The sequence below is a fragment of the Schistocerca cancellata genome, chromosome 8, assembly GCF_023864275.1.
Source record: "Schistocerca cancellata isolate TAMUIC-IGC-003103 chromosome 8, iqSchCanc2.1, whole genome shotgun sequence".
Classification (NCBI taxonomy): domain Eukaryota; kingdom Metazoa; phylum Arthropoda; class Insecta; order Orthoptera; family Acrididae; genus Schistocerca; species Schistocerca cancellata.
The window spans coordinates 92,495,078-92,512,271 of NC_064633.1; the positions used below are offsets into that span (position 1 = coordinate 92,495,078).

General features: G+C 38.9%; 1 protein-coding gene across 1 annotated transcript in view; it reads left to right on the forward strand.

The window, feature by feature from the left end:
- Nucleotides 1–17,194, forward strand: part of LOC126095125 (cyclic AMP-responsive element-binding protein 3-like protein 2) — a 75,667-nt gene that overhangs the window by 27,077 nt on the left and 31,396 nt on the right. Inside the window, exon 3 of the mRNA XM_049909833.1 lies at nt 10,958–11,353. Within this exon, the coding sequence (XP_049765790.1) occupies nt 10,958–11,353 (396 nt within the window). The remainder of the gene's footprint in view (nt 1–10,957; nt 11,354–17,194) is intronic.

The window sequence follows — 17,194 nt, forward strand, 5'->3', positions numbered from 1 at the left end:
TACACTGGCCGTACACCACTGGTGATCGTCGAGGGGACACTGAATAGTGCACAGTACATCCAAACCGTCATCGAACCCATCGTTCTACCATTCCTAGACCGGCAAGGGAACTTGCTGTTCCAACAGGACAATGCACGTCCGCATGTATTGCGTGCCACCCAACGTGGTCTAGAAGGTGTAAGTCAACTACCCTGGCCAGCAAGATCTCCGGATCTGTCCCCCATTGAGCATGTTTGGGACTGGATGAAGCGTCATCTCACGCGGTCTGCACGTCCAGCACGAACGCTGGTCCAACTGAGGCGCCAGGTGGAAATGGCATGGCAAGCCATTCCACAGGACTACATCCAGCATCTCTACGATCGTCTCCATGGGAGAATAGCAGCCTGCATTGCTGCGAAAGGTGGATATACACTGTACTAGTGCCGACATTGTGCATGCTCTGTTGCCTGTGTCTATGTTCCTGTGGTTCTGTCAGTGTGATCATGTGATGTATCTGACCCCAGGAATGTGTCAATAAAGTTTCCCCTTCCTGGGACAATGATTTCACGGTGTTCTTATTTCAATTTCCAGGAGTGTATTTTATGTTTTATAGTTTATAAAAAACAATACGCCAATGTATTTTAGATATTCCCCTGCGTCTGCTATGTGTTGTACGTACATTTTAAATTTGAAGTACTACACCATTCACAAAAGTACAAGAGTTATTTAGTGTTAATAATTCGCAAAACCATTAATACTACGTCTTCACGTGACACATGTCACATAGAGGGCGTGTCAAGCCCCGTCACACCGAGGTCTGCTGAACAAGTGCAGGTAAAGAGCGACCTCAGTCTATGTGATTGCCGTAAGCTTAGTGACAACAGTGCATCCTAATTTAAGTTATACAATATAGGTTTGTTTCTAACAAGTGTTATGTATATATGCAGATGTAATTGTGATTTTCTATGTTGTACTCTCTGATCGTAATGTGAAAAAATTTTTAACTTCTAGCACTGAAGATGGTCACTCAGTGACTGAAAATCGATTTTGCGATAGTAAAAAATATACGACCAATGCTGTCTCTTTTTTTCAAGTTAATAACAGTGTCTTCAACACATCTTTTATAGTACATGATTTTATGTGTAATTTCAACATTGTTAAATACAATTTTATGTTCAATATGATCCATGAATATATTGGCAAAAGTACTGTTATAGACATCACTATTAAAAATGAGGTGCTTGTGGGAAAGTACAGTGGTGAGTACCTCTGTTAGTTCCATTATGTTTGGAACACCCATTTTTGCGTATTGTGAAAAATTTTACCTAACAAGGCTTGTGGACTCTTGGACTGGGATGTGTACAAGTTTGTAGCATCAAATGAACAGAACATGACATTTTTAGGAATCTGAATATCTTTCACATGAGAAATTAGACCACTTGATTTTTTTAATTGTTTACTTTCCCTGGCACACACAATCTGTGGTAGTAGTGTAATTTAGTTTTTGGTTAATCAAGTAACCTAAACTGTCAATACAATACACTAATATAGGCCTAATTGATGTTGCTACTTTGTGAACTTCAGGTCGAGACCTAAGCCTAAGTACTGTAGGATTCATAACAATGCAATCTTCCGTTTGGAAATCATTAAATATAAACTGCCAGTCACTTATGCATTCTTTAAGGTCTTTCTGAAAGTATCCAGTTAGATCATTTTCTAACTTCTGTAACTTTTTTGAGTCAAAAAGTCCTAAGGTTTCTCAACATACTCATGGTTGTACATAACAACAATAGTATTTCATTTATCTGAGTTTAATCTTAGAGCCTGTTCATCAGCAAGCTTGGAAATAATGCCATTTATTATGGAGTACTCATGCTTATTACATTTTTGTTCCCCTTTACACTCTGAATACTTTGAGTACACTGCCTTATAAAGGTAGCTACTTGGTTAGACACTAAGTTGTTTTGTGCAGAGCAACTTTTGAGCTGATCTATAGTCAGTTTGGTATTAACGATCAGTCTTTTTACACTTTTATTGCATAGTTTAGGAGACAAATTACATTTTAAGCTTTTTCTAACATTTCCATTTCACCAAAAGAAAAAGTTGTGTCAGTTTGATTTACCGCCTCATTGTAGAATTCAAAACAGAAATACCACTGAAAGCAACAGAAAACTGTTGTCAAGTTTGTGTGTGTGTGTGTGTGTGTGTGTGTGTGTGTGTGTGTGTGTGTGTGTGTGTGTGTGTCAGTGTCAGTTTAATGGTCTGTTTCTCTAAGTCACCAAACTTTTCTACAATTCAAGCACTGTATTAAAAATAAAGCATCCTTTGGGCGTAGAGTATTCTTTAAGTTTATCACCATACTCCCATTACATTGTCTATCTTCTGAAGTATCTGATATTTGTAACTCAGTTGTTGACATGTATTGTCTGTTTATTTTGAAAAATATGTGTTAGGTACATAAGGGTATATATTTTCGTGTAGGAGGCATAATTAGATGAATGGCGAACACTAACTTCAAGGTTTATTCAGCACTTGCACATACAAGAGCGCAGAGCAAACTGGCTCTGGCCAGAACATGTACTGTATATATATAGTTACAGAACATTCCAGTACAATGATTCTTGACATTTGTGGATACTTCTAGAATGTACTCGAAACCCATATAGAAATTAAAATTTTACAGTTCAGGTGAGTTTTGTACTCACGACCCACCATGCAACAGTCTAGTATCATAACCACTACACCACAGTGACTGTGCTGCTCAGCTTCTTCTGCGACAATGCTCGCTCCTTAAGAGAACAGCATCTTGGTGTTACGTCCTCCTAATCCAGGAACGAGTCATCGGTCCTGCATACTCCGACTCCCGATGACTGATGTTCGCCCTGGCAGTGATTTTCTTAGAACTTCCTTTGCCACTACGTTCTCCGTCACCTTTGCGCTTGTTGCCCGTGGGCTGGAGCTTCAAATTTACCCTGGGTTGAAGGATCCTTATAGGGCTTCATTCGAAGGACGTGGACCGTAATCTCTGATCTTTCGTCGTCTTGTGATAGGGTCGAAATCTTCAACTTCATAAGTAACATCAGACAACTGTCTTACAACCTTATAAGGTCCAAAGTAGTGCCTGAGGAGTTTCTCAGAGACACCAGCCTTCCGACCAGGAGTGAAGATCCAGACGAGATCACCGGGCTGGTAGATAACAGGGTGGTGGCTCGCGTCATACATTCAGCAGTCATTTTCTTGAGCCTGCAGTGTGCAGAGTCAAGCTATCTGCTGAGTTTCCTCAGCTCTGGTTAACACCTGGCCGATGTAGTCATTGTCCACGTCATCAGGATGTAACGGAAACACAGTGTCCATCATCGTAGTCACCTCACGCCCATGCTCCAGGAAAAATGGCGTAAATCCTGTGGTGTCTTGTTTGGTGGTGTTGTAGGTAAACGTCACAAAAGGTAGCACCTCATCCCAGGTGCTCTGCTCAACATTGACGAACATTGATAGCATGTCGGCCAAGGTTTTATTAAGGTGTTGAGTAAGCCCATTAGTTTGCAGATGGTAGGCAGTCGTCATGTGATGAGTAATGTTGCACCAACGGTTTATCTCCGTCACAAGATTTGATTGAAAAACTTTCCCTCTATCCGTAATTAACAACCTATGGGCACTGTGTTTTAATACAATGTCTTCCAAAATGAATTTGGCTACCTCGAATGCTTCAGCTGTTTTCACGGCCTTTGTAATGGCGTAGCATGTCAGATAATCAGTGCAAACAATAATCCATCTATTGCCACTAGCAGACATTGGAAATCCCCCGAGGAGGTCAATCCCAACATGCTGGAAAGGCGTTTTGGCTGGTGAAATTGGTATGTCGGCCAGGTGGTGTCTGAGGAACTGCCTTTCTCCTCTGGCACTCTTCTACAGTGCAACACATAGTGACGGACACTCCTAAATAAATCCGACCAGAAAAATCTCTTGCAGATCCTATTGTATGTCTTAATAAATCCTAAATGTCTGGAATCAGGTGTGTCATGGAATATCTGTAGAACATCTACGTGCATGTGTTTAGGAATCACTCGTAGCCATCTGTTTCCAAACGGATCAAAGTTTTTTTTGCAAAGTAATCCATTAACTGCTGTCCTTTCACATCCTCTGACCGATTTCAGGCAAGCATAATATGAGACGTCTTGGCGTCCTTCTTCTGCTCAGCAGAGAGATCGTGGAGTGCAGAAGGACAGTCATTATCGTCATCAAAGTCTTGAAGTTCTTGCACAGGGTTTCTTGAGAGACAGTCGGCATCTTGGTGTTTTCTTCCACTTTTGTACACTATGGCAATGTCATACTCACGAAGACGAAGCGCCCACCCGGCGAGTCATTCTGTTGGGTCCTTAAGACCTGTCAACCAACAAAGTAAATGATGATCTGTAACAGCTGTGAATGGCCTTCCACAGAGATACTGTCGAAATTTGCGCAGGGCCCAGATCACAGCAAGACATTCTCTTTCTGTAGTTGAGTAATTTCTCTTGGCTTTTGTAAGTGTTCTAGAAGCATAGGCTATAACCTTTTCTTTTCCATCCGATACTCGCACCAGAGCAGCACCGATCCCATACCCACTGGCATCTGTGTGTAGTTCTGTAGGTGCTCTCTCATCATACAGACCAATTACAGGGTCAGTCAGAGCTTTTCGCAGCACATTGAAAGAATTTTGTTGTGCACCACTCCAGATAAATTTAGCATCATCTTTTAACAACTCGTGGAATGGCCTGGCTCTGATACAAAAGTCTTTGATAAAATGACGGTAATAAGAACATAATCCGAGGAAGCTTCTCACATCTCTAATACCTTTAGGGATAGGAAATTCCCTCATAGACCTCACCTTTTCTGGGTCTGGCTGCACACCTTCGTTTGACACAAGGTGTCCAAGTATTTTGATTTCATTTGCTGCAAAGAGACACTTTCTTGGAGTAATTTTCAGTCCGCCTTGTTGGTGACACTTAAGAACGGCCCTCAGTCTTTCTATGTGTTCATCAAATATTTCTGAGAACACTATAATATCATCTAATTAACAAAGACACATCGTCCACTTCAGGTGATTTAAAAGATTATCCATCATCCATTCAAAAGTTGCTGGTGCATTACACAAACCAAATTGGCATTACCTTAAACTCATACAGGCCCTCAGGGCTGAGAATGCAGTTTTCTCACAATCAGCCTCATCTACTTCGATTTGCCAGTATCCCAAGTACATGTACATGGTTGAGAAAAACTTAGCCCCCTTCAGATAATCTAGCATATCGTCAGTTCGTGGAAGAGGATAAACGTCCTTTTTAGTTATCTTATTAAGCTTCCTGTAATCAACATAAAAGCTCCAACTGCCATCCTTCTTCCTGACGAGAACCACTGGTGATGACCATGGGCTCTCTGAAGGCTGAATGATGTCGTTCTTCATCATTTTCTCTACCTCATCGCGAATTATACGACGTTCCATTGCTGACACACAGTATGATCGCTGGCTTATTGGTTGATGGTCTCCAGTGCTAATCTGGTACTTCACTGTCGATTTGTCTAATTTGCTCTTCACCTGTGGACTGAAGCATTCAGAGAACTCTTGAAGAATGGAAAGTAGCTTCTTCTGTTGTTCCTTAGTGAGATCCGGTGATAGTCGAGCTAGAAAATCTTGTCTCGTAGTGGTAGTGCTAATTTCACCCACAGACTCAGCATGGGAGGTTTCTATGATGCTCAGCTGTTCTGCAATTAACGGCTCAGCATTTGCTACGCACATGCGTCTTGGAAGGATCTGCGGTTCTCAGCAAAAGTTAATTATCCACAATTCCCCGAATCCGTTCTTAAATGAGATGATAGAGGCTCGAATGACCAAGTTATTCTTCAGTACTATGCTTCTCTTACATTCCACTACAAGATCTGTGGGTTGATGCATGGCATGACACATGACAGTTACCTTTCTAGTGGTGACTACAAAAATGATCACTTCATTCAGCACACATAGTCTCCACACACTCGGATTTGCAACCTCCTGCACACAGTATCTCATCTCGTCTAGCATATTCTTCGAGTGACCACAATATATAATTGCCTGAGAAGCTTTCAAAAAGTGCCATCTGAGAATAACGTCATAACTACACTGTTGTAAGACAATAAATTCTAAGGGCTGTATATGGCCACTTAATACCCACACCAATGACACATCTTCCCTTAGGTTTTACATATTTCCCATTAGCCACCTTCAGCAGAGATGTTTTGTTGTCGGCGAATATGGTTTTCTGCAACTGGCGACAGTACTTGTCCAAAATGACTGAATATGATGCTCCGGAGTCCACAAGAGCTTGGGCTGGTCAGTCATCCATGAGGATATCTACGTAGTTTCCTGTGATCGACAGCAGAGGATTTTTCTCTTCAGTGACCTCACCTCCGAGGAAGATCGCACCCTTTAGTTTTCCATGTTGTGGCAGCTAGGTGATCGGTTGGAGCTTCTAAACGGCGATGGAGACCTTGATCGGCGTATTGGGGAGCATCCTCTGCAGCAGCTATCTTGCGGTGATGGTGACCTATGTCATCCTTCACCCACATCTTCTTGTTCATCTTCATCGTCCCAGAGTTGGCGTCGGCTAAGATAGGTCTGCTGTCTTCTGGTGTGGGCATCATCAAATATCTGCCACCTTTCTCGACAATAGTGCAGCACATGTCCTGGTCGTCCACAGTGAAAACATACTGGTTGGTTACCTGGGTCCTCCAGATATCAGTCTTCCTTGGTGCCCAAACAGGTTCCTCATGCAGCATTGTAGGAATGTAACTTTGCCTGGGTCTCGAATTTTTCACTGTTTTAAAGGGAAATGAAGGATGAGAGATTGGGTTCAATGTCTGTTTCACTTCCTCCCTTATGACCTCTTCAAGTGTCTCAGTTTTTTGCTCGCTGTGCAATCCAAGTGCCTTCTGAACTTCCTCTCTCACTATCTGTCGAAGAACACTTGTGAAATCAGTTTCTTCTTCTATCACAGACATCGATATGACATCTGGAAGCCGTTCACACCTGTTACGTGTGATTCTTTTTTGATGCATTGGGCCGATATACTGGCACCATTTTATGAAGTCGTCTGCTGTCGAAACCTCCTTCAGGAGTAGAGCTTGATACATGTCCTCAGCAACACCCTTCATGAGATGTGCAACCTTATCTTCCTCCTTCTTTCTATGATCCACTATTTTACACAGCTCCAAGATGTCTTGAATGTAGAATGCTGTAGTTTCTCCTGAAAGCTGTGCCCTGCACTTTAATTTATCTTCAGCCTTGCACTTCTGTCGTTGTGTGTCGCCGAAATACTTGTGCGGTTCTGCCTGGAATGCTTCCCAGCTTGTGAACTCTCCTCATTGTTCTCATACCATTACTTGGCAGTGCCCTCCAAGTAGAAAAATACATTAGCCAAACACATGGTGTCATCCCATTTGTTAAATTTGGCTATACGGTCATATACCTTCAGCCACTTGTTTGGATCTTGGCCGTCATCACCAGAGAACCCAGAAGGATGTCTCATGTGGTGGCACACAGTTGCAGTCATCGTATCATCTTCTTCTTCTTCTTCTTCTTCTGTCTCCAATAGATTGCGATCTGTTGAATATGGCTCAAACTCTGGTTTCTTGCCATGTAAACGGCGGCTCTGTTGTGGCCTGATTGGAGCCACTGTGTCGTCGATAATGTGCGCTATCACAATTCCCAATACTCAGTGCCTCCACCAGAATAATGTCACATAGAAGAAGGTGTAATTAGAAATGATAAACACTAACTTCACTTAGCGAAAGTTTATTCAGCACTTGCACATACAAGAGTGCGGAGCAAACTCCCTCTGGCCAAAACATGTACTGTATATATATAGTTACAGAACATTCCAGTACAATGATTCTTGACATTTGTGGATACTTCTAGAATGTCCTCGAACCGCATATAGAAATTGAAATTTTACAGTTCAGGTGAGTTTTGGACTCACGACCCTCCATGCAACGGTCTAGTATCATAACCACTACACCACAGTGGCTGTGCTACTCAGCTTCTTCTGTGACAGTATATTTGTTCCAACCAAATGTGTGTGGGGCTTTGTTACACTTCACTTACGAACACCAAGTCTCAGAAGTGTGTGCGGGAGAGGGGGAAAATAATAATAATGAGTGGTCCTTTTTTGTTTTATTGTGTTACAACAGACTTGGTAGTGCCATAGTATTAACTGTTATTATTCGATTACTTTTATCTAATCATCTTTGTTTAATATTGAGTTGCCTGGTAACTATTATATATTTAGTAGTGATTTTATGTTGGTATTGTCAAAGGATATTAGCAGACCAACTGTTTAGAATATGTACTGTATTTTGTTACATATCTGTACATCTGTCTTCCATTACCAGTCATCTTTGATAATTGGTTTTTAGTATTTGCTCACTATATCACATCAGTTTTCAATTGATATCTAATAGGTTGCTGTGCATCACTGTATATTCTCTAATAGAACATCATATGTTATGCTGAAGACCGACCATGCTGATGAATGCATAGTTCACGTGGAATTCCATGTCTGTATGTGAAATGACATATGAGGTAGTCTTCTTTTGTAGGTGCAAGGGGTAGTCAAATGAGAACCAAACACCTGCCACAACGGGCCCATGGAATGGTTCAATTCCAAAGTAATCATCACATATGTTAAGAAGTTTATCCCACTGGGAGACAAGATGATCAGTTCCTGTTTCATAGGAAGCTGTCGGTCACTGACAGACACACAACCACACCCACTCTTACACTTCCTTGATCAACTGAAACCAACATCCACTCATGTCTTTCTTCAGGTCACCAAAGATATGAAAATTACACATTGAAAGACCCAGGCTGTACGATTTGGTTGGGAAACACTGCAATATCCTCCGTAGGATATTGCAGTGTTTCCCAACCAAATCGCTGAAGTGTAGCCTTTGTCCAGTTGGCAGTGGGGTCCAGGTGTTATCGTGAAATAGGATGATTCTGTCCAACAGTGTTCTGACAGCCTGACGGGAAACAGCAAAACCAACAATGGAAATATCCAGATGCTTAAAGGGACAGATTTATTACCTACATACTGTCCAAAAGCACGCGAGGTGATCAGGTTACATTGCATACAGTGTCAGTAATTTATGTTTGCATTATGCATGTTAGAACAATTAGTTGTCACAAACAAAACTGCAGAATAACTGTAGATGTTGTGGGGACAAAATAAAACATTTTAGCCTGGACAGAGCACAAGTTGGCACATTTAATCTAAATGTAGAAATCCTGGAATAATAGAATTGCAGAAAAGAATCATTAGAAATGTGTGCTGTACATCCAAGGCAATCATATTGACCATTATTTAAAAATCTACAATTATTAATAGTTACCTCCCCATGTATGTATGATATTATCATCTTCTTACATAGCAATTTAGAATTGTTCATGGAAAACTAATTTGATCATTCATATAATAAAATAAATAAAGATAATTTTATGCTCAGAAAAGTAGAGTGATTGCACCTTAATTATTATAATCTAAAATTCAGATTATTCGTAAATTCAGTTTACAAACCCCAAGGAAATGTAAATGGTGCTAAGTATATAGTAATTTTAATTTGAACTTTTATACAAGAACATGTAATTTTCCATCCTGATCAGCTAATTAGTGCAGTAACAATATCAAGTGCTAATTATAGTAGCAGCAACGGAATTTTGTTTGGAATATAAGGGAAGAAGAAGGGGCCACATGGGTTCAGTAAGCTCCAGGTATACATTAGTGTGAAGTATCATTACCGTATTAGTCAACAGGTTACAAATGTAAAGGAAGGAAGTTTAGTGTTTAATATTCCATCAACAAGAAGACTATTTGAGATGAATCACAACTCAAATGGGACTAGAATGGGTAAGAAAATGGATTGTGTCCTTTTGAAAGGAACCACCCTCACATTTGCCTTAAATGATTTAGGGAAACCAATGAAAACCTAAATCTGAATCGTGAGATGGATATTTGAACCCAACTCCTCTCTAATGAGAGCCCAGTTACTTAACCATTGTGGTACATCATTTGATAGCTATGAAATATAGTCAAAGTTGCAGAAAAATTTGTGCCAGTCTTCTACCAAAAAGATGCAGGCAAGTGACGCACAATGTTGTTGTTGCTTTCTTTGTCATGCATATTATTTCATTTCCTTTTTCATTGCCTTTTTCATGCCTAAGGAATTTTTAGTGAAAATTTTGAAGTACTCTGTAGTATTCCAGAACTAGTAAGAAAGAAGCAATGTCACAAACTATTATTATTATTATTATTATTATTATTATTATTATTATTATAGACTGTACCATTGAATGATTCTGTGAGTGCTGTGCCACATTAATGGTGCACAAAATTCATATGTTAGTAGTTTCAACAGTGTAGAAACTACAAATAACATTTCTCTTCCACATCATCAAACGGCAGGGCCAGGGAATTAATCAGCTCATTCTACACAAAATTGTGATGAAACAGTTTGAATGAGCTCTGCAAGATGGAATTAATTTACTAACTGACTTGTTGGTGATGCAATAATGTTTATAAAAATATTATGATAAGGATAGATTGCTACTTACCATAGAGAGGAGACACTGAGTATCAGATAGGAACAACGAAAAGACTGCTATTCATTTGTGCTTGTCAGTTACTCAGCATCTTCTCTGTGTGGTAAATGTATACCAGTCTTTTCATTGCGCCTGTCAGCGACTCAGCGTCTCCTCTAAATGGTGAGTAGCAGTCTATCATTTTCACAATACTGTCAGTAGTCCATAGTGGACTTTCTATTATTTAATAATATTTATAATGGGCCTACATATTTGAGGTTAGTTCATTTGTTGTTAGTATTTTTAACAATAAATTTTGTAATGTTTGTTAGCTTCATTAGCTACTATGTCACACAGTATCTGCTGTGAAGAATGTCAAGAACTTTTCATTTACAGATGTCCCTGCCAAAACGCCCAAACTGAAACAAGCTATCAACACAAATGCACATATAAGTAATTTGAAGACCAGTAATATTCAACAAGTGTTGCGGTTAACATCTGTATCCGGCAACCCACGATCTATTCTTCTACCTGTCAAATTGAATAGCTTATCAGACGTAAAAACAATTAAGATTATTAATGCTACAAGCACAAATCTTCCAACAAAAAGTCCTCGCAAGACAGCAAGCAATGGACTTCACGAAAGTGGTTCAGTTTTTGACGTACAGACAATGAGTGTGGAAAATTTTGTGCCAGCTGATGATATGTCAAGTAACTGCTCATCTAAAGGAAGCCATTCTGAAGAAACTGGAGATGAGTCAGACAGCAGTTACCCAAGACTGGAGCTGACAGGTTGGTGTATGAACTTTCGATGTGTTTCAAAAAGTACAGCTATAAAATTATGAAACAGAATTGCTGGCCCCCAGACTACCTTCAAGAGGTAAGATACTCAATATTGTTGATAGACACATATAAAAATAAAAGAAAACATCCTAGCTTTCAGAACTATTGGTTTCTTTCATGGGGCGAAGGGAGACATGGGTTGGGGAAGGTTAAAATGGATTTTCACTTCAGTCAGACTCGAGAACAAGATGGGGGGAACTGCTTAGTGACATCTGGTGGATTCCTCTCAAACTCAGGGTCTGAATGACCTGCCTTCCTTGTTAACATTTCTCACTCCTCTCCAAGGAAGGAATTAATAGTTCTGAAAGCTACAACAGTTTCTTTTGTTTTGTGTGTGTCTGTTGGCAGTACTAGATGTTTTGCCTCCAGAAGGTAAGTGAAGGCTAGGAGTTTTGTCTCATAATTCCATTACATATTTAGTCAGTCAAGTGCAAGAGTGTGCAAGTATGTTGTCATTAAACATCTTACTATTACTGCCTATACTAATTTGACTAATGCATTGTTAGATGTGGATAACTTCTCCAAATTATGTTTCTTAATAAAAATGAGTAGGAAGCGTTTATTGTGATCGCATTCATTGATGATTCCTTTTCAATGCACGACCTGTACCCACCTCTGAGGTCACTAATGCATGCTTATGTGGGACCTGGGGGTAAGCTGGTTTGAATCCTGGTTGTGGAAGAAATTTTCACTGCTAGTGTTTGACCAGCAAGGGGAGGAGAGGTGGTGGCTTGGTGACGTAAAGTTCCTGATCACCAGGTGTTACACCATTGTCCTGGTTTCAGTACCAAACCCCTCTGCAGTATCTAATGAAGTGAGGGCATGTGACCCTGTTGATGGGGTTCGTCCATTGGACCAAGACGTTAAGCCCCCTTGGGGCTATTCGCGAGGAGAAGGCTATGTGCCAGGCCCGGGCTTCACTCTCTCCCTTCTCTCATCATCATCATCATCATCATCGTCATCCAACACAGACACTACACTACACTACACTACACTCACACACACACACACACACACACACACACACACACACACACAGTATATTCATGTAGTATTATAAATAATGTAATGGAGCATGTTGTAAATAAATAAAAGTAAAAAAGTTTGCGAGCTGTGCCATACTGTGATAGCTAAAGCTTCTGATGACTGGACCAGTACCCATTGTAGCAGAACATTGTGGCTCTGATACTACTTATTGTTCTCGGAGAGATGGCAGTGGCTATGTGTGTTGATTTATTTTATTTATTTCCATAGCAAGTTCCATTTGACCATATGAGCCAACCTACTTTATTGTCGAACAACTCAGTATGTAGTTTACAGAATGCTTATTAAAACATTATTGACAAGGAATTAATGAATTAATAAAACACCAAAAAAAGTGTGCATAAATAAATATCACATTACAAAGAAAAGTTCTCAACTACTGCAACAAACTCCTGTACAGTATAGGAGTAGTGAGCCACAAGGAACGGTTGAATACTGAATACTTGGGGTTTGTAACTCAAATTTTTAGTTTTGCTGGAAGCTTATTGAAAATGAAACCTGCTGAATTATGCACATACCTCTGTACAGGGCTTAAGGAAATGTTGTCAAAGTTTACTTCATTTTTCCAGCTGGTGTGCACTGAATGAAATTACAATTTCTTCTGAAAAAGTCAATATTGTCAACAATGAATACCATGATAGAATATATGAACAGGGGCAACAGTCAGAATTCTGAGACACCTGAACAGTGACCTACACGTAGTTCATGAACTGATACCACAGATCAGTCTGGCCGTCCACTTCTGAGCTGAGAATATTCTCCGTGAATGTGCAGAGTTGCCACAAAATACAGTACAGTATGAGATAATAGAGTGAAAGTAACAAAAGTAAACAAGCCTTTGGGTGCCAGTGTCAGAGGCAGTGCAGACCATTCTTGTAGAGGTAGCAGCGCATGATCTTAAATATGAGACTTCTAAGGAAGTGTTACCTCTACCCACAGTCCTTAGAATTTAAAGTGGTTGACTTCAGTGACTAACCACCTTTGGACAACTTTTACAAGAGCGTAAGTTTGTGTATGAATGTGCATGAGTTTTTCTAAAGCTGAAGAAGGATTTCGTCCTCTAACTTTGTCTACTGTCAAACGATCTTTCGAATGTACCTGTCTGTTGCACAGTACCTCATCTGTGATGTGAGTAATGCCCTGTTCTAATTCTTGTTGTGAAGATCATTAAGAGCAGAATAGAGTGCACCATATTTTTTTGTATGCGGAAATCAAATGGACAATGTCACATTCATGATATTAGTTTCAAATGAAAACTAACTTTATAAATGAACATTGGCTTGCTTCTATTGCAGTAAGTGATTGGATCATACCTTTGTGTAGATACAATTTTATGGCATTAATTTCCACTTACACTACCACCTTAAATTATTATGAGCATTCTGTGAAGCATTTTGTAGACCTTCTAAACAGTATTTCCACAAGGTGCCAGTGGTGGATTAACTTCCCATTACTTGGTGACTTGTAATAGTAAAGTACCAATCAGCTGTAGGGTAGTAGGTTAATACCTCCTGATCTTTGCCCTGATCATGAGCTCCTCACCACTTACACTCTGTTCTATCTACCAGAACATTATGCAATTAAATGCATATGTAAATGCAAATATTAGTATCTTATTGATTACTTCATCACTAGGGAACTTATTATTATGTAAATAATTTTTTCTCATAGATAAAAGAACTGTAATAACACATTTTATTTATGAATGTAACATATAGTAAGTGATCTCCACTACACGTATTACTTTGTGATCTGGAAGTGGACTAACTTACTTACGATGTGCGCTGCTGATCCAGTGTACACAACAGTCTGCAGTCATTGCCCTTGTCTTATCAAAACAGTGTTTGTACATTATGGTAACTTAAGTGAATTGATTGGCAACATAATGCCGAAAGTGAAGTTAGGTTTTCGTGCTTGTTTGCAACAATATGTTGCTGAATTTAATAGCATCTTTACAAGTGGAGGAAGAATTCTGCTCTCTCAGAATGTGGGAAATAGTAAACACAGACCAGTGATCTCAAGTTTTGCAGCATTTAGTGGGTAGTAAACATAGAATGGCCATTTCATGAACAACTTCTAGACAAGTTGTTTTAGGTGAAGCAGCTTCCTCTTCTGAAACCATAGTTTCAAAAAGTTCCAAATGTTATGCAAATTCATGCAACACTTGTCTTTCATCTGATGTTCCTTTATTGAAATTGAGAAGTCCAGTGCCCCAAAATTTTCTCTTGAAATACACAAATTTTGAAGCAGCAGAAGAATCAATATTAAAAAAAATTCTATGTGGCCGCCTTTTGTGAATTAATGCTAAGAAAGGTCAGAGCAGACTGCGAAAATAAAAATACTTAGGTAAGCATTGACAAATCAGCAGACTCTAGCAAAAGAAAAGTGGAAAACATTGTGGTAGGTGTGATAGTAAATGATAAAATAGTTTCCAAATGTTGATTTCTATTACCCTATAAAGAAAAACCATCCTTGAATCATGTAACAGTGGCTGACTTATTCAATGAATTTCTGCAGTTTTTATGACCAAAGGGCATGAAATTAGTGTTTTCCTCTTACTTATGGATGCTGCACCATACATGAAGCAGTCAGCCGAAGGTCTTTCTGTAATCTTCCCACATATGATATACACAACATGTATAGTACATGGTGTATATGAAGTATGTGAGCGGGTATGTAAATTGTATCCTGAAGTGGACAAATTGATCTCAAATGGCAAAAAGGTGTTTGTGAAAGTACCAAGAACAGATTTATCAAAGCCAAACTTCCCGATTTTGGACTTCCTCATAGACCCATCGCTACTCCTTGGAGGACATGGTTTTGGAATTTTAAATTGGTGACTGATGAACTAATTCAAGATGACGCTTCTTCAGATGAAATTCTTCAGAATTTACTCAATGACAACACACTAAGAAATGAATTGTCTTACATATCGGCAAGTTTGAGTTTTTTGTTTCATTAAAAAATTAGAAACATCAACCAGCTTGTTAATTGAGACAGTTAATGAAGTACATGACATTGAGAATAAAATTAATTCACTCAAAGGCCCAAAAGTGGATTTCATTAAATAGAAATTTGAAAATGTGTTCAAAAAAATGGTGGAGTTCATACTATTTGTAAAATTTCCTAGGTTTTCGAAGGGGAAGTAGATAATGGTGAAATGGAAAATGTGTATGCCAGTGACATTCCTTTGATGAAATAGGCAAGATTATCATCACGCGATGTTGAAAGATCATTCTTGCAGTGTTGTGCATTGTTTTGAATCAACTGACATCAGTTTGTGATGGAAAACTTTGAGAGTTCAGTGCAACAGTGAATTGTTTGAATCCACAGCTATGTCAGCTTGATTTGTGAATGATTTTTTATCATACATATTTACAGTTTTGTAATATTGAAACAAAATACTTTTGCATTTTGATACATATTTTTTATATTTTTTGTACATAAAAAATAATATATATTTAAGTTTTTTAGCACATGAAGATCTGTTTGCAAGTCATCACACAGTTACATGTTAAGAAATTATTTTCATTACAAAGACAATGAATAAGATTGGCAGTTGTCAAACAGACCACAAACTTCTTATTGTTTGCCTCAGGTTATCTTATACATTGAAAAGTTAATATTCATATATCAATCCATCTGGAATGAAATTTGAAGTATTAAAACTTCAGAATGAAATGGCCACCACAGGGTACCAGAATTGTATTTTAGGTCTGCTGATTCAGCACCCAGCAAAAAGAAAGTAGTAGATGCAGAATGGACCACATTTGAAAATGACTTTGTAGGATCAGCAGAAAATCACTGTAGAGAAAAGGAAAACACAAGACTGGTTTGATGAAAGCAACAATGAAATTTTAACTCTCAATGAAGATAAAAGAAAAACCTGTCTACCTCCATCTAAGGTTACATTGTCTAGAGTGAAGAAGATACATTTTCAAGAGCTGAAAAACAAATATCAGGACAAAATAAGGGAAGTATAAGGTAACTGATGGCAATGAAAGCTAGACAGTGTCAGAGACCTATGTAATTTTTATGCTGGATTAAAGTTAGTTTTATGAATACATACTCTCCTCAGCTGAAAATCTGAAGGATGAGTACAATATCACCATTCTTACTAGGGTTCGATACATGTTGAGGCACTGGAAGGATGACCTCAACTCACTGCAGAATCATAAAGCCTTGGTGCAGAAGATTTTCTTCAGTACTCACCACAGCAATCTTTATACCACTCAAAAGTCTGAACTGATAAAGATTCATTCCCCAGGCAATAGCTTTCAAAACCTCATAAAAAGCAAGAGGGCCACTCTTCAAAACCAGAACAAGTAGTCTGATCCATTTAATATGGGGAAGTACAAACAATACCAGTCGATTTGTAAAGATACCATAATAATCACAATTTTTAGTAAAGGACTTGAGAGTATCCACAGCAAATATTGTGTCATATCTGTGCTCTGTATTGAAGGAGTGATTTTGTTTACTTTTTTATTGTTAGTGACTAAAACTGCAGAAATCAGATCCATAACCTAGCTCTGTAAGCATGCTTCTAAGCATGTGCAAATTTAAACAAGTAAACGAACAGCATAATAATACTAAGCACTGAAAGGAATGCGTAAGCTGTTTGGCAGACTCTCATGGGGACAGAAATGGAACTTAGATTGATTTTGACAAAAGTAATCTCTACTTTATTCCAGAGATCTACCTACAACAACAAAACAAAAAAATTAGGAGAATAATGAATTTAAC